This window comes from Dama dama, chromosome 19 (genome assembly GCF_033118175.1).
Source record: "Dama dama isolate Ldn47 chromosome 19, ASM3311817v1, whole genome shotgun sequence".
Classification (NCBI taxonomy): Eukaryota; Metazoa; Chordata; class Mammalia; order Artiodactyla; family Cervidae; genus Dama; species Dama dama.
In genome coordinates this window covers 48,161,851-48,189,190 of record NC_083699.1, presented here as the reverse complement: position 1 = coordinate 48,189,190, position 27,340 = coordinate 48,161,851, and the positions used below count along the sequence as shown (strand labels likewise).

The window sequence follows — 27,340 nt, the reverse complement described above, 5'->3', positions numbered from 1 at the left end:
GGGAGCCAGGGACACAGCTGTCCCCTGCAGCCCTGACCCAACCGGCTCAGGGTAGCCCAAGGAGGCAGCACGTCTTCCTGGGTAGCTGATGAACTAGGGGACTATGGGTTTGGGGGCTCTTACTTTTCACCCTGCCCAGATGCTGGGTGGGTCTGGATGTGCTCAGTTCCACGCTCAGCAGGTCGGGAGGGTCCATGGGGTTTCCCAGATACAGTCTGTGGGGAGAAAAGCAGGTCAGAGATGGGTGCAGGCAGGGTGGTGGCAGAGAGGGCACCCTGGGGGAGTAGCTGGGCCTGTGCCTTGGGCTCAGGCAGAGGACAAAAGAGTCCTGTCCAAGCCCCTGGCAGACGTAGGTCTGGAGCACAAGACTTCTGACTCCCAGGCGCTCCCTTCCGTAGATCTAGCAGTAACCAGGGGAGGGTGCCGTGGAGAGGGGGCAGAGGCAGAGGGCAGAGGAAGAACTCCTGAGCGTAGGCTGAAAAGCCTAGGATTGTATGGGCTCCAAGTACTCCCTGAGAGGGTAGAGCTGGCCCTCTGCAACCCCCAAAGCACCCCCACCCCCGCTCAGCAGCCACCAGCTGGCACTCTCTTCTCTGCTGCCAGGCCACACTGCCACGGCCGCCTTCTGCAGGGGGTCTGCAACCCCAGCTCTCTCAGGCCCTCCCTGGCTCTTGCGAGGCGAGAGCCCTGGCACCCTCGCAGGGCTCAGTGTCCTGGTGTGCAGAGCAGGGGCTGAAGGGCAGGCTGAACTTCACCCCTCGGGACAAGGCCGGTCAGAAGGTGGAGAAGAAAGCGCTGCTCGGAAGCTCAGTGGGGCTGGCACAGAGGCTTGGAGGCCCAGTGGGAGGAGATCCAGGTGGCTCCCTGGGGCGGGGCCCTCAGGAAGTGACTAATCCTCCTGTGTGTCTTCCCCAGATGTCCCTAGATGACTTCATCCTTTCACTTAAAGGAAGCTGAACCCCCTCCCAGGTACAGAGTAAGCAGGGTGGGGTAGGTTGGGGAGAGGGGCAGAGGGCTCCGAGCTGCTGCCTAAATTCCCTCTGGAGTGTCCCTGCAGGGAGTTTTTCTGCACCTTGCCTCTCAGGCCTGAACCAGCAGCTCCCATCTCTAGGACATGGGTGCTTCCAGCAGGAGAAGGGAAACTGCCACCAAGTACTGGGGATCAGGAGATGCTTCCTTACTAACTGCTTCCAAAGGCTATTTCCAAGTCCATTTTCCTAAGGTCAGTTTGCCAGGGGAACTTAAGAGGTGCAGGCCCTGGAGGCCCTTCCACCAAAGGAAGACTTGGTCTAACCTTTGAAGCTCCAACCTCAGAAGCTCCAACCTCAGTCCTGCCTCCAAGGAAAGGCTGCAGGACAAGAGACCCTTGGCCCAGGGTTGTAATGACCTTGGAAGCCTGGAGAGCCTGCGTGACCAGGGAAGGGCTGCCGGCCCTGAAGCCCCCCTGTGGGGCCACACCAGTACTCACTCATCGATCTTGTCAGGGAAGCCCCAGCAGTGGCGGGGGTCGCTGTCGCCATGCCCCGTGTGGATGAAGCTATTCTGCAGCGGCTGGCTGATGTCCTGGGCTGACAGGCCGGCCACAGAGGTCACCACGTTGCGAGGGAAGGGCCCCACGCACAGCGTCCGCGTGTTCTGCCCACGCCACCAGTAATTCTCAGCCCTGCCCAACAGAGGTGACATGGTGAACGCCAGGGTGTGGTGGAAGGCCCTAAGGACAGGACCCTTTTCATACCAAGCTCTCTGCACTGTGGTATCCGACCGCCTCAGCGGAAAGGAGCACCAGGGTGAGGGCCCCAGGATCAGAGCAGCCTGCCTGCAGCCCCCCAGGATCTGCCGCTCACCCAGTACAGGGCCTGGTGTTAGCACAAAGCCTTACCCTAAGCGACTCAGATGGGTCAGACAGCTTTTGCTCCAGTTGAGAAATAAGGAAACACATTCAAACAAGTGACACAACTTGCCTACAGTTACCAAACAGAGGGCAGCAGGATTCAAACCCAGTTGTCAGTCTGTGAAGCCAGCACTCTTCTCACCATACCACCTCACCTCCCTCCTCCCCTGGCAAGGCCTAAGCCCCTGTCCTCCTGTGGCCACCCAATTTCACTCTTCAACCTGGAGTTGAAGAGCTTAGAGCTTCCAGGAGCTCTAAGCTGCAGGGGCCCAAAGGAGCACCACAGCCTTAGTGTTAGGCTTGGGGCCAAGCCCTCCAACCACATCCTATCTCCTGCAGGCAGGGAGTCCTTCAAAAGTTTGGAAGCACCTGGAGCAACCCAAGGTTACGTATCTCCAGAGCCTTCCACTCGGAGAAGGCAATGGCACCCCACTCCAGTACTCTTGCCTGGAAAATCCCATGGACAGAGGAGCCTGGTAGGCTGCGGTCCATGCGGTTGCTAAGTAAGAGTCGGACACGACTGAGCGACTTCACTTTCACTTTTCACTTTCATGCATTGGAGAAGGAAATGGCAACCCACTCCAGTGTTCTTGCCTGGAGAATCCCAGGGACAGGGGAGCCTGGTGGGCTGCCGTCTATGGGGTCACACAGAATCGGACATGACTGAAGTGACTTAGCAGCAGCAGCAGCGCCTTCCACGACCTCCTGCCAGGACTGTGGGACCCCTGCTCTCGCCCCCACCCACCTCCTTGCCTTAAACAAGGGGTCCAGAGGGACCCCAGCCTCCCAGTGTGTGCGGACTGTGGGACCACCAGCCCCTCACTCTGACCTCAGACTCTGTTGGCACAGCCTAGGTCTGGGCATGGGGTCGGAAGTGGGAGCCAGCCAGGTGGGCAGGAAAGAACAAAGTGCCCTCTTGGATGCTTCGAAAGCCAAAGAGTCAACAGCCCCGAGGCTCCTGCACCTGCCGCTGAGATCGCTCACAATGAGGACAGGCCCAGAGTCCAGGCTACGGCAGAGGTGGTGAGGGCCTCCTGCAGCTGTGAGGGGGGGTCCATGTGGCACCAAGCTGCGTCCCTGCACTGTAAGCCCCCACCCATTCAATATCTTTCCACGTCAGGGGCGTAGAGCAAGGTTTCCTCCAATCTGCAGCCAGATCGGGGGGTGAGGGGAGGTGGAGACAGGAAGGAGGCAGTGAGGCCTATGAGCACAGCGATCCTGGGGGAGCTAGGAGGTGCAAGGGGAGAGCTGAGGGCCCAGCCTCCTTGCCAACAAGGCTGCCTGCCCAGCCACCACAGACACAGCAACCCTGTGATTACCGCCCTGCCTCTCGGGGGTGAGGGCAGGAAGGGAAGGAAGAGAGGACAACACCCGGGAAGGGACAAGGCCCATCCAAAAATAGCAGGGCCATTCCAAGGGGAGGAGCACCTCCCCTCTCCACCCCACCTCCAGGCAGGCTGAGGCCAAGGAGGCGTAGTGGGGAGGGGCTATCACCCAGCCCCCGATGCTGCCCTCCCCCCAACACCCACAGGCCCCCTGGGTCTCATGGGCCCCTCCACGGAACAGTCTCGGACACCAGACCCAACAGCCGGATGCTGGATTCTGCTCTGCACACCTCTCCAGAGATGCTCACTGACTGAGCTGGAGAAACAGCGCAGAGTGGAACAGACTCACACCCAAGGCCGGGTTTACACGGGAATCACGACCATGAAGGTGGGCAGGTGGGCACTCCCTCCACTCCCTTCCTCTTGCTAACACAGCCCCTCACCTGGGAGCCTCCTCTGGACCCACCTCTGAGAGGGGAGAGCAGAACTGAGCCTACCTTCTCTTTGTTACCTGTATGGCCAAGGCAAGAGCGAGGCCTAGAAGGAAGGCATTCTTTGTCACTGCTGGGAGTCCTGACACCAAGTCTCAAAAAAGGCTTTGCTACGGGGTGGGGGCTTGGGGGAGTGCAGAGTATGTGTAGGAAACATACTTGGGAACCACATCCTAAGCATGGAAGCAGCATCCTCCCAGGGAGAGTCAAATATAACTCCAGAGGTGACCAAGGCTACGTCCCACTGCCCCCAGTCCCCTCCCCGGCCCTCCCAAGCTCAGTGGCCCAGGAGAACCAGGTCAGTCTTTCCCACCCAGACTGCTCTGGCCACACCTCCCTTCAGCCCAGAGTCTCCATGGCAACGGGAGGGCCAGTTCCTGAAGCAGACCAGCATCTCCAGCAGGATGGCCTCACAGCATCCTGGGACAGGCGAGATGTGAAGCAGCAGCCAGGAACCAGGGCCTGGTTTAGGGACCCCTGAAGGCTGCCCCAGTCCTACTGGGGACCAGTCCCTGGAAACCTCAGTCTCAGCCTAGGTAGCCTAGAAATGGCTGACAAACGTGGCTTAAACAGTGCTCAAAAGACCACCTGAGCACTTCTCTCCAGGTGTCCCCGGCAGTCCCTAGCCTTGAAGGACAACATAGCCTTCGCTTTCTCCTTCCTCGCCTACCAGAGGAAGCAGAGGCTCCAGGCACCAGCCAGGCCAAGGACCAGCACAATGGAGTTCAAAACCTCTGTTCCCCTTCTCTGGCTGGTGAAGACAGAACATCAGAGTTCTGTCAGCCATCCTAGCCTCCAAAGAAGACCCACTGGAGAAGAGCGGTCTTCACCCGTCCCTCTCGGTCTAGACAGAGCCTCGCGAGCTGGGCTCACAGAACACCTGGTGTCTTCTCTCTGTCCACCGCCTGATACTTCGAGAAGCACTGAGTCTAAAGAATTGGTCAGAGTCAGGGGCAAGGGTGCTCCCAGACTGTGGCTAGGAGACAGTTTCGGCAAGAAGGAATCCAAGTCTCACAGAAGAGCACAGATGTGAGAGAGTTGAGAGCCAGGCTGCTGGGGGAGGAGGACGGAGAAACAGACTTAGACCCACGTGCACAAACCCAGACCCAAAGGGACACCCACAAACAGACAGCCCATCCACCCGGAGACATGGAGACAGAGCCAGCCAAACAAACACACTCAGGTCCCGAGGAAACAAGGGAGCAGTTCAAGCCCTGGTACCACCGACACACAGGCCCACTCCCAAAGCCTCACCGGCTGCCGTGCCTCCTGCCCTCACCTCCCACCTCCTGAGCAGCGCCAGGGACCAACGGTGCTGTGGTCCAAGTCGGGCTGGTGGCCCCGGAGGAAGAGCCCAATGAGCCCACACTGGCAGGCAGCGGCGGTGGAGCCAGAGCCTGGGACGGAAGGGCGGGGCGGGGCCCGCCCACGGGGCCTCCCAGGAGGAGCGGCTCCCCTGAGCCTCCTGTTCCCCGCCTCACTCCAAGGGTGACCCAGGGTGCCAGCTTCAGAGACACAAGCCCCAGAAACACACCAAGTCCCTGAGTCACCTCCTGGGGAACACTGGGCCCTGGCACATGGGCCCTCACTGACAGCAAGGGCCTGGGGGAAGTAAAGGCCCGGGGTCTACAGGGCAGAGGAGGGTGTGGGCCCAGGGTTCTGGCATCTGGAGGAGGGAATGGCTGCAGGCTCAGACTCCAGCCCAAGGTCCTGCCCTGTACCTCCAGGAGGGCCTTCACCCTCATCTTCCTATTTCCAGAACCTTCCCCAGACTGCCAACCCGGAATGCTGGCCTGGAGGGAAGATGCTGGGGGCCACAGGGGTGCAGGTCACGCTCCTCCACAACCAGTCCAGGCTCTGGGGCCTGTATCGTCAGTCTGACTCAGACCCAGAAGCGCTCCCTTCTCAACAAACACCCATGAGCAACAGAGTTTCTCCAAAGGCCCCAAACCCCAAACCTGAAGTCCATGTAGAAAGGGCTCTGTGGAAAGCCCCTGCCCCCATCCCTGCCCAGCTGAGTCAGAGGAGCTAGGAGGTAGGGGTGGGTGGTACAGGGGATTTCCTCACCTGCTCCTCCACACTCAGCCCCCATCCCAAAGGCACCTCTAGCCTGCCCCACCCCAATTAGTTCCTCAGACACCCCGGGGATCAGATAACAGAGGGTGGGGTGAGCGGTGGGTGGGGCCTCCTCCAAGGCAGACCCGCTTGAACTGCGGGGGCTGCAAGTAGAAGACATGACTCAGGGGATGCCGCCTGCGGGCAGACACGTGCTGCCAGGTGTGAGGGGGAGGGAGGAAAGAGACCCTGCGAGGGCAGCTGGGGACAAAAGGCCCAGCAGAGGATGGAGGGGAGCCCTCAGAGGTAGCTATGGGCTCAGGGGAGGGCAGAGGCTGCCAGGAAGAGGCGGGGCTGCTCTGGGCTACTGCAGGGTAGAGTCCAGAGTCCTCATCCTGGCAGGAGGGGAAGAGGAGGGCGGGAGAGGGTAAAAGGAGCCCCCGAGACCCCAGTTGGGCCCTAGGCCCTGATGCTCCTTCCTACCCACAGTGGCAGCATGGCCCTGACTCACAGAGCCGCAGTTGAAGCCTAGTGGGCAAAGGGTGAAGGAGGCTCCAGGTCGGGAAAGCCCTTTGTATGCCTCGGCACCTGCATACTTCACTCCTCACACTCAGGAGGGGACCCAAGCCTGCCCTCCATCTTGCCGCAGGAGCCAGGGTGTGGCCACAAGAGCCTGAGGGGCAGAAGGGCTCTGGGGCCCCAGACCGCTCCTGGCTGAGTCCTTCAAGGCAGTGGGACGCAGACCCCACGCTCCCTACCTCCCCTCGATGACGGTGATGACGTCGTTCATCTGGATGTGCAGCTTGTCAGGTTCTTCGAAGTCCTGAAGGGCCCGCATGTCGGTGGGCTGAGCCTGGGGGAGACACAGGTCACTGCCCGCCCCTGGCTGACCTCTGCTTAGATACCCCGCCCTTGTGGGCAGACCTGCCTCACCTCCAACAGAAAGTCCCGCAGAGCCACAAAGGTGGGTCTGTCCTCGGGCTTGTGAGCCCAGCACTGGACCATGACATTGTAGATGTCCTGGGGGCAGTCCTCGGGCCGCGGTAGACGCTCCCCCTCCTTGTCAATCTTATGCAGGATCTGGGGGTGGCAGGCAGTTTGAGGACAAGCAGAGCACCTGGCTTCTTCACCCCCATCTTCCCTGTCCCCCAGCCATGGAACCACTGGAACCACAGTCTGCCATGCCTGCACCGCGAAGAAGACCTGTGCCTGATCCCCAGGCCTCAGACCCTGACCCCCAGGTCTGCGTCCTCCAAAGAGAGGGCCGTGGCAGAGGAGGACCGTGAGCAAGCCCAGGCTGGTCCGTTCCTCACCACTGGGGCCACGCTCCCTGCTCAGCTCTCTGAGGGGCTCGGGCAGACAGCGTACTGCACACAGCGATTCCAACAGGTGAGAGCCAGCTCCAACTGGGCCAGGCGGAAAGCCAGGATCAAATCAACTCCCGGCCACCCGGCAGGGAGCACCACCCAGCCCCCTCACCTGACTGCCATTGAGGCCGATCCAGGGCTCCTGGCCGTAGGTGAACATCTCCCACAGCGTGACCCCAAACATCCAGGTGTCGCTGGCGTGGGAGAAGGTGCGCGTCTTCAGGCTCTCTGGGGCACACCTGGCAGAGGCAGGGGTCAAACAGAAGGTCTCTCAGAGAACCCTCGCCCCTGCAGCAGCCCCAGTGGACCCCAAATGCTCCTGCACAAGCATGCTATTGCCGAGAGCCCAGGCTCACAGTAGGTGCTGGGGGCACAGTGTGAAGTGGACAGGGCAGGCCTTCTAGATTACGGGGTGCACAGTCATGGACCTAGCTGTCTCTGCTCAGGTCTTTTGTCCACACGCAGCCTGGACCAGGAAGAGGGGGGCATTCCCACAGGAAAGCAGGGCAAGGAGGAGGGTCAGAGGCTCCAGGAGTGGCAAAACGGGGGCAGGGATAAGATCCCAGGCTGTTTTCTAATTGTGGTGGGAGGATGACAATTTCCAGATTTGGGGCAGGATCCTAGGATTTAGGCCATTTCAGCAGGAAGGTGTGGGTGGGAAATCTGGACAGGGCCTGAAGAAGAACCAAAAAGGGTGGGAAGAGGCACAGTGGTGTCCCCAGACGTCCCCACACGCCCTCCGGGGCGAGGAAGAAACATGCCACTGCAGTGAAGCCAGCAATAGGTAAGCGCTCCAGGGTGGACTGCCGTACCGGGAGTGAGGAGGAAGTGCCCTCGGGGGAGAATCAGAGATGTCTCGTGGGACTGGAGAGCCGGCCCAGCCACTCAAAGCAGGGGTGGCAGAGTTGGCAGGTGGGAGGGAGGGACCCAAGTAAAATCATGATCTCCAAGACCCACATTCCTCATCTATGAAATGGTAATAACAATAATCTGCTCGCTATGTTCATAGGGTTGTTTTAAGAGGGCTGCATAAAAAAGTGAACTTATAATTTTCCAGGGTGCCTGACTATGAAATGAGGTGCTATTAATTACTCGAGGGTATTAGGCAGGATCCAGGATGTGTGATCATCCTAGATATAAGGTCAATAATTAATTAGGGTGACCGTATATCCTGGATTAGAAGGGTTTTCTGGCAAGCAGAACTGGACCGGCTCCTCTCACCCCAAAGCAAGGAGACCACACTCCTCAGGGCGCCTATGATATCAGAGGCCCATGACGGTCTCAGCGCAGGATAAGCTCATGCAGGGGCCAAGGCAGGGCCAGGTACCAGCCCAGTGTGCAGGTGAACATTTCTCATCAGGCTACAAGGCCCTGCCTGCCTACCCTCAGCTCTGCCTGGAACACACTGGCCAGTCTCTGCCTGGCTGACTTCTGATACTTTAGGAGCTTATTACTGGGTCTTCCCCAAAGCCTCCCGCATCCCCACAGCACTTAGCCCTATGTGTCCCAGCATGCGCTACAGGGGCCCTCGAGCATTTCTGGATGGATAAGTGAATGGATGGGCACATGAGAAGGGAAGCCAGGCCCAGAAGACATAATGCCTAGTGGAGGTACAGAAGGCCCTGGAAGCTCCAAGGCCTGGGTGTGTAGGGAGTAGGGTGGGGCGGGGTCCAGGCCCTGGGAGCCAGCAGCACCTGCCCCTCACCAGGCAAAGGGCACCTTGCGATGTTCCTGCATGACGTAGTGGTCGTCATTCTGGGGCAGTGCTCGCATCAGCCCGAAGTCCCCGATCTTGACCAGGTCGCGGGTGGCCAACAGCAGATTTCGGGCGGCCAGGTCCCGGTGAATGAAGCGCTTGGCCTCCAGGTAGCCCATGCCCTCAGCCACCTGGACAGCATAGCGGCTCAGGGTACCCAGTAGGAAGTGGCCCTGGTGCTTGCGTAGCCGGTCCAACAATGATCCCAGAGGTGCCAGCTCTGTCACCTGAGGCCACGGGGGAGGAGGGAGAGAGGAATAAGCATGGCAGAGCCCTGCCCCTCCCCTCAAGGCCAGTCACTGCCATGCTCCTTCCTGACCTGTCCTCCAGGGACCTCGCCCTCCAGGGAACATGGGAAATTGAGGCCCAGAGAAGTCACCCAAAGAGGCTCAGGTTAGCAATGCCAAAAACTAAACTCTGGGGCCAGGCCCACCCATAGGTGCAACTCTCTGCCAGAGAACACAAGCAAAATCCAGAGAGGGAAGAGAGGTCTGGCTGCACCATCAGCAGGACAGGCCTGGGAACCCCTCTGCCACACAGGGGTCAGGGGGACCAAAGCAGGACCTTCGTCGGGAGGGAGGGAGTGACCACAGCACTAGCAGGTGAGGGGGGTCTGGGGGCCCAAGACCACAGGTCCCTCCCTGACCCCGGACCCCTTCTGCCCACGGTACGCACCATCTTCATGGGCGGTGTGAGCACCACCCCGTAGAGGCGAATGAGGTTTCGGTGGTCAAGCGAGTGCATGGCGTTGACCTCCCGGATGAAGTCGTCCATGGCCTCTGGCTGGCTCAGCACGTCAGGCTTCAGGCACTTCACAGCCACGCTCACCTGGCCAGGGCAGGGGATTGCAGGGAGTAAGGACAGACCCCAGTCCCAAGCCACTGGGCCAGCTTGCTCCTCCTCCCGCCTCAGGTCTGCTCATCTGGGTAGGTGAGCCTGTCCCAGGTGCCTGTGGCCTGGCAGGGGAGGGCAGCTGGCTGATGTCCAAAGGCCATGAGCTGGGCCTTCTCTTCCTGAGGGAATGCCCAGGTTAGGTGGCAACCATAAGGAAAGAGATGACTGGTGTGATGATAGAACATTAAAATATTATAGTAAAAAAATGTTTTTGGTGTGGAAAGTAAATGCTTTAAATATAATGCCACAAAACTAAGCTATGGTGACAGGAGTCAGACTAGTGGCTTTCTCTTGAAGGAAGAGTGGGAGAGGCATGCAGGAGCCTCCTGGGGTGAGAGAGACGTCCCATACCATGATTTAGGCAGTGGTCACACAGGCCCATGCGTTATGTGACAATTCACTGAGCTATATGCTCAAAAACTGTCTGCTTTACTGCATACATACTATCTATTCTTCTTTTTAAAGATACAATACTAAGACAAAAGGGCAAGAGTTAAAAAGCTCTGTTTGAAATTTGTATCTTGAAGAAATTCAACAAAATACCTGAGGGGGGAAACAGGTGGAAACACTAACGTGGCTTCCTCTGAGTGGTGGGAAACAGACATTTTTTAATTTTTATTTTTAAAAGAGTTTCCAAACTTTTATAATAAGTAAAATAGTTTTATAACTGAAAAAGAAACCCATGTGTCGAGTTAACCCTGAGCATGGACTCCAGGGCGAGCCACTCTGGACCTGTGCCCAGCCCCCTTCACATCCGAGCAGAGGGGACTGATCCACCTTGGAGGGCACAGCAAGGCCTCTGCCCCTCCACCACACCCCCGAGGACCAGGGAGCTCACCGTCTTCCCAGAGGGGGCGTCCCACTCGCCCCTGCGCACCACGCCAAAGGAACCATCTCCCAGCTTCTCGAAGAGATGCAGGTCCTTCTCCCCAATAAGGCAGGTGAGGCTCTGCAGGGACCCCTCCCCAGCAGAGCCCCCCGGGGTGGGCGAGGTCTTCCGGAAGGTGCTCTGAGAGTGATGAGGGGGGAACTCAGCCTCCAGCCGCTTTCCACTGAACACCTGTTAGAAGGCAGCCGGGCGCCAGATGGAACCCTGAGGTCCCAGGGCCAGTCACTCCGTCCTGCCCCACTTGGTCCTCGGTGAGGCCTCCATACAGGCACTGGCTTTGCCAAACTTCCAGGAGGCAGCCTGGCGGGAGGCCCAAGCCCCCTCCTGACCACACCACCAAACGGGAGCCCACGGCCTCAGTGGGGCCTCAGGATATGTGCCAGAAATGGACTATAGGAGTGTAGCCCGTGGCTGCTGTGGCTCCACACCCAGCTCTGGGGTCCGGGACAGCCCAAAGCCACTCCAGGCACCCTCCCTTCCACCCCACCTGTCCCTTTCTGCACCCCTGCCCAGCACAGACTCCAGCCCCTCACCCAAGCAGATGGGCTTTAGCCTCAGGGGCCCTCACAAACACCTCCCATCCATTTTTAGCCCTGGCCCCTTCTCTGGGTTGCCCATTTGGCGCTGTCTGTCTCCACCCTCCCCAGGGAGTCGGCTGCCCTTCATCCTGCCAGGAGAGAGGATAATTTGAGCCTGAGGTTGGACCGTGAGAGTGTGTGTGTGTGTGTGTAATGGGGTGGGGGGGAGCAGTGAGAGGGGGTGAAGATGAAGCAAGGCCTTGCTGGGGAAGGGCCTGGTAAGACAGCTGGGCTTCTGGAGAGAGGCCCAGAGCTGAGAGCTCAGAAAGAAGGAAGGTTGGAGGGACTCTGTAGCCTGAGCTGGGGAGGGAAGGGGCCAAAGGTCAGGGAACAGGAGGGAAGCCCTGAGGGTCAGAGCAGCTCTGTCAGTTTGACACGGCCACCCTACCAGGGCATGCAAAGCCCTTGAGGTGGAACACTCTGCTCAGCTGGGCACCTGCCCCCAAGACTGGCAGAGTCGTGTCTGTACAGGGTGAAGGGGTCTCCAATCTGAGAGCCTCTTCTGGCCACGGCTCCATCTTTCCTGCCAGCAACTGGAATCTCTTCCATTTGCAAGCCACATTCAGCTGACAAGGCCCTTCACAGCCTTTTTCTCAAGGGATCCTCCCCAAGGCCCTGAGGTGAGCTGGGTAGTGTGGCTGGCACTGTTTTACTGACCACATGTCTCAAATCTGGAGAGGTCAACTGACCGACCCAGGGACCTCCAGTGAGTTGGAGGTAGATCCAAGACCCCTGAGTCCTGCACACCGCACAACTCTTCTCTCCTGCTTCACCCGCCCCAACACACTCATCCTTCCTGAAAACCTGGGCAAGAGACCAGGACAGTGTCCCCAGAAAAGGCCACAGGATCCCAAGAGACAGCCCCTTTGCCAGATCACAGCTAGGAAATCTCTGCTGCCCAATCCCAGGTCCGGCTGTCCGGTACTGCCCACCCCCCACCCAGCCCTGAGGCCAGAAGTGGGGCGGGAAGGCCCGGCTGGTTCATTTCCTCTCGCCATTGTCTTCCAGACAATGGGCAAAGTTCCACTGAGTCAGACCTGGGACTCACCACTCCACAGACCCAAATCAGAGTAAGAGGGATGGGGGAGGACTTGGGGAAGGAAGCTGTCAGCGGGCCGGTGGACCAGAGAAACGCTCCACAGACTAGGAAGGTGGGGGAGGAGGGAAGCAAAGCCATCCTGGGTCCAGACAGTCCCACCGCCCCATACTGGACACTGGCCCCAACACTCAGACAGCACAAGGGCTCAAGTTACAGCGCACTTGTCAACAAGCGCCTGTTCCATGCCCGGCACCACCGCCCAGAGGGAGGGGACGTGGAGCCAAGGCTGCACACAGGCCACTCAGCGCCGTCTCCAACGGAGACAGACACTTAGCCAGGCAGCTCTACAAGCACCCTGCCTGATAAGACCCCGGAGGAGGTCCATACAAAGTGTGAGATGATACCATGGGAAATGGGGGAAGGCTCCCAGGTGACATCAGAGGTGCCCCGATGAACCCCCACTCCCACCTCCTTCCCTGTCCACCCACCTTGCTCATCCAGGACTTGCGTTTGCACATGGCCTTCCTCCTCTTCACGGCCTCCCACAGCCGCCGCTGGCCTGTGGGGCAGGGGGGAAAGGGAACCCATGCTGTTAAGGCGCTCACAGCCCCACAGAGGCTGTTTCCTCAGTCCTCCTGGGGTTGGGGGGGGGGGGCCATCACTAGACGCTGCGCAGTGCAGCAACGCCAAGGGAACAAGCCATCCCCACCAACCAGGGGCCGGACGCCATTAACCAGATGGGCGCCGCCTCCCACTTCCAGGCAATTCTTCTCGAAGTCAATGGAGGTGTTTAACCACCAAAATTGAACAGTAGAACTCTTATGTCAACTCTCAAGAAAAAATAGGTAAGTCAAGGTAATGGACAGAATTTCCTCAATTTTGAGTCTTTCTCTCATAAAACTGTATTATGTTACTGGCATCAACTATCAGTTCTCTAGGCTTACAAGCAGCATAAGTCAGTATCTAAATTCACACATTATCACTTATTTAGCTATTTTAGGCTGAATGCACTAAATGTTTCTAACATTCTATAAGAAACACCATGACTTCTAGAAGCTACAGTAAGTACTTTTAGGATAAACACATAGTGGGGTAAAAGCCTATAGAACAGATCTTTGCAGGAGAGACGAGAGAAAGGGAGAGATCAGGAGAAAGACAGCAAACCATCTGAGGGTTTTTATCCTTCCTTCTCCACAGACCTCCAGACACTAGCCCTCCGGGTGTTCAGCACAGACTCAATTCTACATTTACTAACGAGGAGGAGATGGAAGAAATACAGCCTACATATGTCTGCACAAACAAAACACAGTGTGTAGTTAATCCTGAGTAGCTGGAAATTTAAGTCAGACTCTTCCAAGTGCAATTCACTTTCACAACTGGACACTCATCGTGCACAGCATCTACTGATACCCCTCTGCCCCACCTGGGCAGATGGGGGGGCGCGGATCCTGGACAGGCAGTGGGAGCTCTCGGCTCTGCCACTCCACGGAACAAAGAAGGGAGGGCTCTTCCATGAGGCTGGCAGTTCTGAGGACAGACAAGGTAACTGGTCCGTGGGACAACGATGCCCCCACCTACCGGGTCGGCCCATGCCAATCTTCTCCAGGTCCTCATTCTTGACATACTCAAAGTGGGACAGGCGGGTGACGTTGAGGTCGTCGCGGAGCCGCAGGAAGTACTGCTGCAGCTGCACCTCGGACAGCAGCTCTAGCAGCCAGCCTGTGCCCTCCTCCGGCTGCATGCTGCTGCTCCCCAGCCTCTGTGGGGACAGAAGAGCTGCTCAGGGACCGCAGAAGGAAGGGAGGTAACATGCGGCCCTGCTACTGCCCTGGGCTCGCCCACATCCTACTGTGTGCTGCGGGAAGGACTCAAACCCCCGTCCTGCTCCCCAAAACAGCTGCACGTGAGAGCCTGCAGCCACGTCCTGCTTCCTATGGCAACAGGGGTAGAATCGGGGTACCTGGGACATGGCCCAGGCCCTGGAGCCAGGGTCTTACTCCCTAAATCTGTCACTTGTGGTCGTGTGACCTGAGATCAAACTGTCCTCTGGTTCCCCACTGGTTCTTCGACTCTCCTGGTATCATAAGTTCTATAAGAATCCGATGAAAATATCAATTGTGTCTCCAGGAAAATACATACATTCTTATTCATAATGTTCTAATTTTAAAAGTTTGGGGGAGGGGTGCAGTGTCCCTTGAGACCCATCCATGAGCTCCACAGATCTGAGGGACCCCACAGGGACTAGATGAGCTTAGCACGTTCTTCCCAATGCCTGACACAGTAGGAGCCTCTGGTCCAAAAACCACTCCCCAGGTACCACGCGGAACCACAGGAGGTCGGAGGGAAAGACGGGTGGAGGCCGGGGCAGGCTCGCAGCCGCAGCCCAGGGAGGCAGTGTGGCTCAGCTACAGTCAACAGCTGTCACGACAGACCGTGGCCCGGTGGTGTCAAAGCTTTCCTATTTTTAAAAGAAATACCAGAAATAGGAATCTCTGTGTGAAATCTCACCATTAAAAAAAGTTTGAGGGACTCTGCCGGTGGTCCAGTGGTTAAGAATCCACCTTCCAAGGCAGGGGACTCGGGGTCGAACCCTGATCAGGGAACTAAGTAAGATCCCACATGCTGCGGGGCAGCTAAGCCACAACTAGAAAGAAGCCTGAGCACTGCAATGAAAATCCCACGTGCAGCAACCAAGACTCGACACAGCCAAATAAATATCTTAAAAAAATTTTTTTGAAAAGGTAATACAGGCACATGTGAAATACCAAAAGGCACACAGAAGTCATGTTAAAGTCTCATCCCCACCTACTGCAGGGCCACCTCACCCCCTTCCCCAAAGTCAGCTGCATTAATGACTTTTACCCATTCTTTCAGACTTGTTTTCCCCCCACACACATACTCACCCATTACCCACACCATTCTGTTCCTTGTTTACACTTGACATTAGATCTTTCTCCTGACTTTTGAACTATGTCAACTAATTCAACTTTGAAATATACACACGCAAGCACATGTGTACATTGTGCTGGCCAAACAAAACTACATGCAGGTCACAGTCAGGCAAGGGGGCCACCAGGGCGTCGGCTCTGACCTACACTCCCTGGGGCCCAGAGAATGAGGCCAGTGGAACCTTCAAAGCTGGGCAGCCTGACTCATCCGATGCCAAACCTATCCTGGTCTGAGTAAGACCCCCTCAGAGCTGAGGGCTTGGCCCGCCCCTGACCTGTGTTCAATCCCCGCTGAAGAAGACAGGCACCAGGGAAAAGGCCAGCGGCCCCAAGACCCCGTCCTCCCCACTGGGAGGCAGCCTTGTCCCCCCAACTCTCCTCCGGGTCATGCTGGGAAAGCAGGCGCTCACAGCCCGGGCCCAGGGCGAGCCTCCTGCCCCCACAGTTCCCAGCGGAGCTGCCAGCCCAGTGCCAGGAGCTCAGACTTTCCCAGGCAGCCCTGGGCAGCACAAAGAGCCATGAACAGAAACGAGACTCCCTCAGTTCAAACCCTGGCTCTTTCACCAAGGCGGCAGTCAGAAGGGGGTTTCCAAACTTTAAGCCCTAACCATTCACCTGCATGGTTCTCAGGAGGGCTGGGTAGCCCCCTAGAGAACATGTCTAGCTGTCAATATGTTGGGGACCGCTAGTGGCAGTAAGTGGGTGGCTGTGATTCTCATAATGTCCCAAATCCCATACAACTTAATTTATGCAGGGGAAAAACTTATTTATAATCGTCTGAACAGAGAATCAAATTCCATTTTACACATGAACGAGAAAGTATTTTTGCAATTTTAATACAGACTGAATTTTCCTAGATTGGAACTGCTGTGTAAACTGAGGAGAAACTGGCCTTTTGCTTTGTTCAGAGCTGAGAAGTTGTCCACCATTCAGAAACAGGTCATTGAAGACAGCCCATCCTTACTATTTCAAATGTCTCCTCTGTCAGCACTTGCGTGACAACACCTTTGCCTCCATGCTGGTTCTACCTGAGGTCTTAGCATCTGACTGCTTCATAACTGTCCCACTGCACTCACATATTAGAATATATGAGATGTTACAACTGATTTCCTTCCAGTTTTCTTTATATTACAGGAGGCATTATGTTGATTGACTATACACACAGGTGCATACGCACAGAATAAACAGGTTGTATTTCTATTAATTTTATTTAAGAAAAATAAAAATAACTAACACTTCAACTACAGTTAACCAGATGCTGGGCACAGTTCTAAGCACTTGGCTGATTAACTCACTTATCCTCAACAAAGCCATCCATTACAAACAAGGGGGTATGGACTTAAGACAGCAGGGCACCACTGCTTTCCAGAAGAAAGCCCCAAAGGACCCCTGTGAAAATCACTAACCCAGGCAGTGTCTCTCTGTGGAGTGACCAGACGGGGCCAGCTCACGCCTCCATCATCACTACCCAGTCCCTGGAGCCACCCCCAACACGGCTCAGCCTAAGATGAGGCTGGCCACCAGAGCAGGTGTACTGAAGACCCCCACTGCATCCTCCCCAGTCCCCACGTCCCAGTGCTCCAGGCCCCTCAACCCTACGCTCCCAGGGGTAGGAGGCAGCCACTCCTGAGAACAGCTCAAAGCCCTATCCTGTGTGATCGGGGCTGGGGGAGACCCAGGGGCCCCTCCCCTGAAGAAGTCTCTGAGAAAGCACAGTCTGGCCTGTTCCTTTTTCCTGAAACACCAGCTAACAAATCTCCCTGCTCCCCAGCCCTGGGAACAGGGCTGCTCTGCGTGGGGGGGCATGTGTGGGAAGACGGGAGAGAACACTGGGATCCCACGGAAAAGAAGAACACAGCCAGGGTCTCAGCCCCGTCTCTACCACCCAGCCGAGGGTGACCCTGGACAAGTCCTCCCCCGCACCCCGCCACCAGCCCGTGTCTTTGCTTCCCCCAGCACAGCCCAGTCCACACACCTGTGTCTGACACGTGTAGCTCTCGTGGCTGGCACACACACTTCCCACACAACACTTCTCTGACACACTCATCACCAAGAACGCAGCCACGGGAGCAGAGAGGCCCCGAACCCCTGTCGAGCCCGTCCTGTCCTGCCCACTGGCCCTCAGCGCAGGGCTGGCTCTGACGAGCTGATTCAGTCCCGGCCGTCCACTCCCGCCCCCAGCCCCCCACTCACTGTGTACAGTCTCCGCCGGAGTCTGGCTAGAAGCGGGAACGAGAGCTCGAGGCCCGGGAAACGACGAGCTGCTGGCATCTCCACGGAGCCGGACCCACCCTGACCAGGTCACCAGGGCTCTGGCCCAAGAAGTGGGGGCGGATGGGGGGCAGTGGTCTCAGCTCCTGAATTGCAGGTATTGCCCAGAAGGGAGGTTGGCCAGAGGTCTGCCCCAGAGGCCCCCCAGAGCCCACACCAGGAGCGGTGAATGCAGTAGAAAAATAGGGTGGTCCCCTCTGCTCTACTCTACAGCTGTTCCCACAGCTGGCCAGCCTGGCAGGAGCGAGTGAGCTCTCCTCTGGCGTGGCTGTAGCCTGGGTCCTCTGTCCTGCCTCTCTGCCTTCTCTCCAGCGCAGTGGTCACAGCTCAGCCCTACTCCTGGGCTCCCCCACCTGACCGCCCGCCCTCCCTCCGCCTCCCTCCCTCCCCAGCTGAGCAGCTCTGACAGTGGCTGAAAAAGGACCTTTCTGAATCGCTGCCAAGAAGGCGGCGGGAATGGGGGGACTCTTCCTCCCAGCCACCCGCGCTGCCCCCCCACCTCCACAAACACAAGGCCCCCTGTCTCTGGCTTCCACCCCAGCCCCCATAGTCGCAGACAACTCCTGGGATTTTAGGGTGGGGGCCATGTCAATCAAGCAGCAATCTACAAAGAGGCCCCCGTGTGTGCTTGTGTGGGGGCTCTGAGGGCTAGTGAGGGGGCCTGGACACCAGAAAGTCAACCCTGGACCTTGCATGCAGACCCTTCGGAGACCCTCCCCCATCTCCCAGCCCCAGCCTTGGTTGGGCGTCTCCTGGCTCAGGCCCTAATGTGGCCCTGTTACCCTGGTGCCCGACGGAAATAGGACTCTGGCAGCCTGCCAGAGTGGGGCAGTCCAGCAAAGGGTGGGTGGGGGTGGGGGGGACGGTGAGGAACCTCCACCCCCTCCCCGGGGGTTCCCTTGTCTGCCACTCACATCACCCAGGATGCCTCCTCCCCAGACCAGCTGGCCAAGATCCAAAGCCCCCTCAAAACAAACAAATAAGCCCCTAAACCCTGCAATGGCCCCACCCCAAAACTATAGGATTCCAGGCTATAGATGTCTCCTGAGCAGCACCTACACACAGGGACAACAGCCACAGCTAGAGGGAACTGCGTCACTCCATCAACCCCCCTAGGCCCCCCGTGTTCCTAGAGCTGACAATTGATCCCTCTGGCCCTCCTCAAGGGCGCCAGCTGCTCTTACACCCCCCTCACTACAGCCCCCAGACACACCTGACAGCTGCAGGAAGTTCTCTCAGGCTCCCTCAGCCCCCACCCTCAGCCATGCCCAGGGAGCCCCTGTTTCTTGCACACTGCTCTCTTGTCCCTCTCCAGCTGGCCACCAGCTCTGGGAGCCCCAGCTGGCTGGTGGAGCAGGCAGCTGGGGTGAGAGTTTTGGGGAGTCAGCATCCCAGGCTCCTTCTAGGGCCTCTCTCTCAATGCTTGACCTTCCTGGCAAGGAGGTGCTTGAAGGGACAGACATTTCCTGACCTGATCCAAGGCAGGGGGGAATGGGACACCCCCAGCAATCAGCCCCTCTTTCCCATCCCCCTCTCATCCCCCACCACCCAACACTTATGATGCCAGCCAGGTGCAGCCTCTCCTGGGTCCCAATGAATCACCAGTCTTAGAATGGAATCACAGCTAACGGACAAGACAAGGTCAGGTCGCGGTCACACTGGAGCTAACTTCCCCCTAAATGCTGGCACACAATGCCCAGAGCACAGAGAAGCCTATCACCCATCTCCCACCAAGCACCACCCTGAAGGAGACCCAGGCATCTGACTTAAAGGGGACAATTTAAGCAGGATCACTCCCTCTATCGAAAGTTGCGGGAACTGCTGGATTGGAAGGGCCGAATTGAAAATTACAACCGCCCAGAAAGATGTGTCCCAAACTCACTGGAACCCCAGACCTGATTCTCCCCTTGCACGTCAGGTAAAAACAAGCCTCAACAGCTTGCTCAGCAATCCAGCTGTAGGAGGCTGTGAAGAAAAGAAAAGCGTGGTCAGGGGTCAGAGCTCAGACCAGCTCTGGACCCCTTTCTACCAGCCTTGGAAAACAGCACCCTTCTTCCCCAGCTTTGTCCTGGCAGTCACTGCCCTCTACTGGCCAAGAGAGAGAGTGCTTGATCTCCAAGGGTAAGGGAGGCAGACCCATAAACACCCTGATCATATTTTCCAAAGCAAACAGGGACATTTGGCTTAATATGCAGATTCATAAAGCCGCAAGAGGGAATGTCCAGGCACACGGACTCTGTGTCCGTGAAAGACTAAATCCATATCCTGGCAGTGCTCCCACTGCTCCCATGTAGCACTAAGGCAAGCCCAAAGGGCAGCTTAATCGGGTCCTAAGGACTCAGAGACACTGAAGCAGATGTCAGCAACAGGAATTCATCACCAGTGACTTTCCCCATCCTACCCCCCACACAAACACACCACCCTTCTCCACCCAGCCTCCTAGCCCCCAGGATCTGTCCTGGGGCCCAGAAGCATAGATACCCCTCACTCCTGACAGGCTGTCCTCAGCTTACCAGCAGACGACGGGGTCCCGGCTATCTGGTTGCCCCTTTACCTGCGGTTCCTCCTCGGCCCCAGTCAGGCGCTGATATGCAGATCTCTCCCCCATGAAATCCAAACTCCCGGCTTTCGGGCCACAGAGGGGAGCAGAGCCCTCCCGCAGCCCCCCACCGCTCCAGCGCACCGGCAGCGTCACTGCCCTGCGTCCTGAGGGGCCGAGCCTCCGACATCCTTCAGGAGGGCAGGGGCCGTTACAGCGCCCCAGCCAGCGGCAGGCCCCACAGGCGCCCCACATCTGCCACCTGCAGCCCGAGCAGAGCGGGTTGGTTAGCGGCCTCTCCCGCTGTGCCTGCGGCTGCCCTTCCCCCAACCCCAGCCTCCATTCCAAGGAGCCACCTCTCCGCAGAGCAGCGCCACCAGCTGCCCTCGCGCCCCGACCCAGAGAGCCAGGTGTGGGTCCGCACCTTTACTGACCACAGACCACAGACCCACAGCTCCCCTCAGCCCCTGGCCGCCTCCAGGACCCCAGATCCACCGATCAGGTCCTGGGAATTCATGGGCCCCCATACTCCATGATTGGGGGGAGGTCCATCCGAGAGCCCCTACCCTGACTCAACCCGAGACCCTCCCTCTAGACCTTGGGGCCTGAAACCTCTCCTTCCAGCCCAGCTTCTACCTGGCTCCAAGAATGCGCCCACCTGGCAGGCTCCGCAGTGCACCGCCGCGGCTCCGCACTGCCGCTCCGCACTCCGAGCTAACCTGCCCAGCCCACTCCTCGCCGGCTATGGAAGCCACGCCCCCGGCGTCCGCACGGGGAAGGAGACCGCAGGCCACCGCAGCCCCGGCCTCGGCTCTCGGCCTTGACTTCTCCCTGCCGCCGTCCCTCCCCCATCCCGCCCCAAGACTGTGCTGGCCCAGCGCCAGGGAGCTCAGAGCCTTCAGGGCTGGGGAGAGTACTGGGGCTGACCTCTCTGGCCTCAGAAGAGTGCAAGCACCCACACTCCCTGCTGGAGGAGCTGCTCCAACATGCGTCCAACCGGGCCGTCCCCCCACTGCCAGGATGACACTGCCAATGGAGGAAGGCCCACTGCAGAGGCTCTTCCTCTCCCTCCAGCCCGGAGGGCCCCAAGGTGCCACATGCACACCCTCTCATTACCATGGCATGTGAAGCATCCACTGACTCCTCGGCACCAGCTATTTAGGGCTGAGCTCAAGGCACCCTCACCCCTTTGGGGTTTGGGGCAGAGGAGGAGGGAAACGCTGAGACATTAACACACACCACCTCGGGACTGAGGAAAGAGACCCCAAGTGGGCACCAAGTAAGTTCCCATAAGGCTCAGTGTCTTCAAAAGTTCCTTCTCCACCTTGAAGCATGTTGGTACATGGGATGACCCTGCCAGGGTGTGTGTTGTAAGTCACTCAGTCGTGTCGGACTCTTTGCGACCCCATGGACTGCAGCCCACCAGGCTCCTCTGTCCATGAGATTCTCCAGGCAAGAATACTGGAGTGGGCTGCCATTCCCTTCTCCGGGGGATCTTTCTGACCCAGAGGTCGAACAGGGGTCTCCGGCACTGCAGGCAGATTCTTTCCCGCTGAGCCACCAGGGAAGCGACCCTACCAGGCGGGGTGCTTATTCTGGGCAGAAGCGCCTCTGCGCCTACTGCAGGTCTCCAGAGCTCCAGAAGGCAGAAACTGGTTTTGGGAACAGCGGCAGGAACCCAAACTCAGGAGACTGTGGAGAGAGAGAGGCTGAAAAAGATGCCCATACATCCCTTCTCCAGGTTGGATAAAGGGTCTGATCTAAACCATTCGCCCTTCCTGTTTTCTCCCTACCTCCTCCCTTCCTAAATCTCTTGCCTCCTAATGCCATCCTGTTACAAGACATCCACAAGATCCAAACTGCCTCTCGGGTTTGGGGAACCCAGCCCACAGGTACACCCTGTGATCAACAACTTGGCCCCTTATCTCCAAAGGGAGCCGATAATGGCCAGGAACCAGCCTGCCTCTGCTGTCCACTCCCCTCCCCTAGGCTCTCTGACAGCATCAGTGGAGTGACAAATCCACACTGAGGAGCAGACGTGACATGTAATTTCCGGCCAGAGGATTTTTCCAAAACAATCTACCGTATTCTCGGGAATATATGCCAACCCCACCTCCAGGCCAGCCCTCTGCCTCCTCTGCCCTCCATCTTCTCCAGGCCCTGGAGGGAAGATAACACATAGGAGAGGAGAAAGAGTGTGGGGGGGCGGGGGGGGGGGGCGGGGGGTAGGTTATGGCTCTTCTTCTGACCTGAGGATTATCTTGCCTCCACATGCTCGCCCCACCAAGCCCGGTCAACTTCAACTCACCCTCTTGTGTGCAGGGCCTAAGCTTCTGGACCAGGGTCAGGCTGGTCCCCGTGGGACTTCATCCCAGAGGAACTGCACCAGGAAACCTCACTCCTTCAGGTCATCCCAGGTCTGAAATCACACTGGTCTGGGAGGAGGCTGGCCACAGGCCAAGGGAGAGAAGAGGGTGATTCAGACACACACCATGGCTGTCCACACCCTCTCCATCTCCAGGACACAGCGACCTACTCCCTTCCAGGGGAGCTTGGCAGCCGAGGTCCTGGGACAGTCAAGGCTGAGGCATATTTGCCAGCACTTCTGGGCCCACAGGCCTTGAGTCTAACTAACCCTGAAGGTTCTTCACCCTTCTCCTTAACTGCTGGTATTTCCTAAGGCTCTGAAACTTTCCCTTCCTTCTCTCTGTACCTGGGGTGGGGGGTGGGGATCACCTCCTCTCCTCCCAGGGCTCCAGTGATTAGCCTCATGTACATTCCTGAGCTCCTGAAGCTCTAGACCTGTGTTTCCAGACATGCCCAGCTGGCTCCAGCAGGGGGATGCATGGGTACCACAAAGTCTATGTGTCCACACTGAGCTCAGTCTGCCCCGCCTTAAACCGAGCTACCGTGTGCTCCTGTATCCAAACTGATAATGTCACAAGCCAACGCCGGCCACCTAGGCTGGAAACCTCACCCTGGGCTCCCTAGCCATAACTCCCCACTCCCCCATGGGGCAGACCATAAAATCTGCTCTTTGCCTCCTCATTCTTCCTCCCATCAATCTCACTGGGACAAGAGTCAGAAAGAACCTGAACAGAAATCTTGGTTGTATCACTCTCTAATCATTTGGGCAAATGACAGCCTCTAAGCCTCAATCTCCTTATCTGTAAAATGGAAATAAACAGTGCCTCCTTCATCAAGTGCAAACTCAGTGAGTTCACGAATAGCACTCTTAGCACAGCATCTGGTCCGTAGTTCCCTACTGTTATACTGTCATCTGAACACAGATCTCAAGTTCCTTTCCTGCCTACATCCTTCTGTAACTCCTCACCGAGCCAACTACAAGGCCATTCACAATCCACCTCTTGTATATTTGTCCACCTCCACATCTCTTATCATCTCCTTCAAACGTCTCCATATTCCAACCAAATCAAATACCCTTTCCTGGAGCTTAATGTCTTTGCGCTATGCTTTGTGATTTACTGTCTACATCATGAACTCCTACACATCCCTCAAGACCCAGATAAAACATCACCTCCTTTATAAATTCCTATTTCTTATTCCCAAATGGTGTACCCCCCACCACAATGCTTCCTATGTTATCTTGTTAAAGTATATTTGAAAACAAGAGTGGCATATCACATAATAGTACATGTGGAAAATAGTCAAAAGAAAGAAAAAAATTTTTTTAATTATCATGCTCTGATCCTTTAAGGGTCACTGTTTCTGTACCACTCTGTATTAATATAAAATTCTATTGAGGGAGCCCTACATATGTACCTCTCTTGTGGTCTGTACATAGTAAAATAACCATCTGTTTATATCTGTCACCCTGAAGGAAGAATCTGGCAAGGCACCCGGTCAAGAGAGTTCGCTGAAAAGGACCTCAAGCCTTTGTGGTGGACCCTCGGAAGGAGGCCTGTCTCTATTCCAGTGAGCTGGTGCCACCTTACATCCAGTGAATACCAGGAATAAGCCTGGGTGCCCTCGTGGACTCTGGCTTTGCTCTGCTCCCCCCTCACCCCCTAACCCCCGTCATTATTTCTAATCCAGAAAAGCAAGTACCTTTGTGGGAAGAGGGGCTACCAATCTTATTACAATTACCCTTGTCCCAGAACTACTAAGCTACTTTGCTCCCACAAAGCTATTTCAGCCCCAGGGACAGCACGGCAGTCCCTCAAGACAGAGGGGGAGTTTTGACTGAAGGCTGCCTTCTCATCAGACTGGATGGAGATGCTGAGGGAGGGAGAGCTGGGGTACAGGATGCCACAGGGTTGACTGATGGGTAGGAGGTCTGGTTTGTCAGGCATCCCAGCCTCAAAGAGAGAGAAAGGACAGGGACTAGGGAGTGAGAGGGTGGGAAGGCAGGGCGTGGAAGCCAGGACCGACACGCCAGGTACAGGGGCCCTCCTATGCCTCATCGCCTTTGACTCCAACAGAGAAAGAAGTGTAACTTTCAGAAAGCAAAGGGAAGAAGCTGACTAAACACCACAACACAGACCCAGGCTGAGCCCAACACCTCCCCATATCTATCCATTTGGTCTTGAAAGTATTTCGTAGCTGTTTCATGCTCCACCAGTTGAAGACTGGTGTGCCAACCCTGACACCAGGAGAGGGGACGTACTGAGAGTCCTGACACATTCCTGAAGCATCCCTCCCCCGCATATAAACACCACCCGCGTGTGTCAGTGGGTAAATTCCAGCAGCTGTCTGGGTCTCTTGCACACGCGCACCACACACGCCTGAGTGCCAGGGCTGGGATGCAGGGCACTGCAGTGAACTGCCTCTCAGCACCCTCTGGCCCAAGCATCATCACGGCACCAAGGCCCAGAAGTACAGGCTCCCGGGAAGAGACGAAGGATGGAGTCCAGCTCCCAGCAGCCAGCCACTCCCAGAGCTCTTCCAGGGTTGGTCCGGCTCAGGCCTCACCCCACCCCCACCCCCTCAGCAAGAGCCTAGAGCTGAAGGGGCCTATTGTTGGGGCCTGGAGGTGGGGTGGGGAATGAAGCCAGAGCTGTGAACTGGAGAGCATTTACTCTGAGAGTGGGATTGCTCATCCCCCTGGGACCATGTCCACACCAGAACCCCAGGAACTAGGAATATCCAGTGCAGGGTAGACTGCTGAACTGGGAGAGGAACAGTCCAGAGGTGGGAGGGAGAGAAATGTCAGGGACTACAAGATATTTTAAGATACCCTAAATCCCATCCATTTTAGCCATAAAGAAACTGAGACCCTGAAAGGGAAGGGCCATGCCAGGTCTCAGGCGCCTTAGAAGTTGTCATAGGGACTGGATCCCTAAGAGTCAGGGGAGATCAACAGTTCAGAGCAGTGGTGATTCCCTTCTAGCCATGAAGGGGCAGCCTTGCCAAGGTTGGGGGCCTGGCAGAGACAGCATCCAGGCAGAGACAGGCAGTGACAGGAAGAACCCGGGGTTCTCACCTCCAGCAGAAGCCCATGGCTCCCAGAACCTAGAGATGCCGAAGGAGGGCCCAGACCAGACTTCTCAACACCCGCCCCCTACAGTCACTCACCACATACCCACTATGTGCTCACCCTGTGCTAGGTTTGGGGGAGTATGAAGGAGAAGTCACAACCCGGGTCCTCAAAAAGACACTGTGTGCAAGTTCTTTACTAAAAGCTTTTATTTTTTATTGCCTGAATAACCTTCCCCCTTACTACCCTACATTATCCCAGTTTTACAGATGAGGAAACTGAGGCTCTGGGGACATGACCAGGGTCACGCAGGGAGTAACAGGTGCACCAGAATTCAGTCCATATACAACCGGACACCAAACAGCTTGGTTGGAGGACTGGGGTTCATGGAGGGCAGGACTGGAATCCTATTTGTTTATATTTAACTGAATGAATTCACAGATCCTGCGAAGAAGTTTAAAGAGGGGACAGAGGTTTCAGGAAAAGACGGATGGCACACATGTGTGTAATTCCACTTCTTCCCGAAGCCCTACTGAGGTGGCAATTGTCAAAAGAGAAACCTTCTGAATGGCAAAAGTCCCTAAGGACAGGGAGAAGAGCAGAGGAGAAAAACCACAACAAAGCTTTAGAAGTCAGAAAGCAGATGAGCTAGTGGCTACGGGGAGCAGACCTCAGAAAATCCCCAATCTCTGAAAAGTGCCTGATTGCCCCCCACAGAATCCTCAGAAGACCTGGGCACTAGCGGCCCCAGAAACCTCTAGAAGAACAGGAGACAGAGAGAAGTGCTAAAAATACACAGGATTAGTTAAAAGCTGTTTAAGAAGCAGTAAGACCCCTCTGGACTCCCTCCCCAGTACGAAGCCACTGGGTGGCTGCCCTGGTACCACCCAGCAAAATCGGGACTTTCCTTCAGAGGTAAACTGCAAGTCTCCGACTGGCACAGCAGGTTTGGCTGAGAACTGGGTGTCGTGGCCCCAAAAAGGAAAGCACACATAGATATGGCGATTCTAGTTACCCTTCTCCATTCCCTCCAGCAACATGCAGCCAGGCCTCCATCCCCAAGCAGAAGACAGGGGTATCCTTTCTGGGGACTCTGATCAGACAAGAAAGATACAAAGAAACCAACACTGGGAGTCCCCCTCAAACTGTCCAGCCAGGTCACCATACAAAGAAGCTCTGTCAATAAGACCACCCAGTGCTTTGTAGTCAAGAGCAGAGGACAAAAAAATTTTCAAGCAAAGCTTCTAACACGGAAGTAAATAAAATACAGAAAAAAGGAACTGAGAAGAAACAGACTACACAAGAGAAGAAAATTTTTGACAGAAAATGCTCATTAATATCCTGAGAGAGACAAGATGTTTTATCTTGTCTTCTTAAATAAAACAAGAAGAGGATATTATTTTTTTTTAAAACAAGGGGAATAAAAAATTACAAACAGGACAGGAGACATAAAAAATTCAACAGACCCGTCACCACTCCTCCCAGCAGTCTTGCCCTGCAGTAGGTGCTTATAAATTTGCTCAACAGATCTATTTGCAAATCTATTTGTTGAATAAATAATTGAGGTACTATTTCCCAAACTTTAATGCCCATAGAGATCATCTGAGGAATCTTGTTAAAATGCAGATTCAGATTCCACAGATATTGGGGAGGGTCTAAGTTCTGCATTTCTAACAAGCTCCCAGTGATAATGTGCTTGTCCTTAGTCTACACTCCGAGAAGCAAGGGTCTCTGCTAAACTCTGGAGCAGTGGTTCTCTGCACTAGCTGTGTATTAAAAAATCACCTGGTGGGTAGGAATGTGTCAATGTATGGGTCCCACCCACTGAGATTCTAAACTTGGTCTAAGTGAGATTTAGGC

The 27,340-nt window shown here is 56.4% G+C and overlaps 1 protein-coding gene across 10 annotated transcripts in view; it reads right to left on the bottom strand.

Annotated features, from left to right (window-relative positions):
* The window catches only part of TNK2 (tyrosine kinase non receptor 2), a 40,222-nt gene that overhangs the window by 4,841 nt on the left and 8,041 nt on the right, over positions 1-27,340 (bottom strand). For 2 of the 10 annotated variants that reach the window (XM_061166946.1, XM_061166948.1), the window contains exons 1-11: positions 17,427-17,582; positions 13,864-14,044; positions 12,774-12,844; positions 10,618-10,839; positions 9,561-9,713; positions 8,835-9,112; positions 7,242-7,368; positions 6,696-6,842; positions 6,521-6,615; positions 1,469-1,663; positions 124-215 (exon numbers count right to left, since the gene is read on the bottom strand). In XM_061166946.1, coding sequence (XP_061022929.1) covers positions 124-215; positions 1,469-1,663; positions 6,521-6,615; positions 6,696-6,842; positions 7,242-7,368; positions 8,835-9,112; positions 9,561-9,713; positions 10,618-10,839; positions 12,774-12,844; positions 13,864-14,044; positions 17,427-17,504 — 1,639 coding nt within the window. In that variant the 5' untranslated portion in view covers positions 17,505-17,582. Of the gene's footprint in view, positions 1-123; positions 216-1,468; positions 1,664-6,520; positions 6,616-6,695; positions 6,843-7,241; positions 7,369-8,834; positions 9,113-9,560; positions 9,714-10,617; positions 10,840-12,773; positions 12,845-13,863; positions 14,045-17,426; positions 17,589-20,701; positions 20,727-22,351; positions 22,490-27,340 lie in introns of those variants that run through there. The other 8 variants (XM_061166943.1, XM_061166945.1, XM_061166947.1 and 5 more) reach the window with 8 other exon arrangements.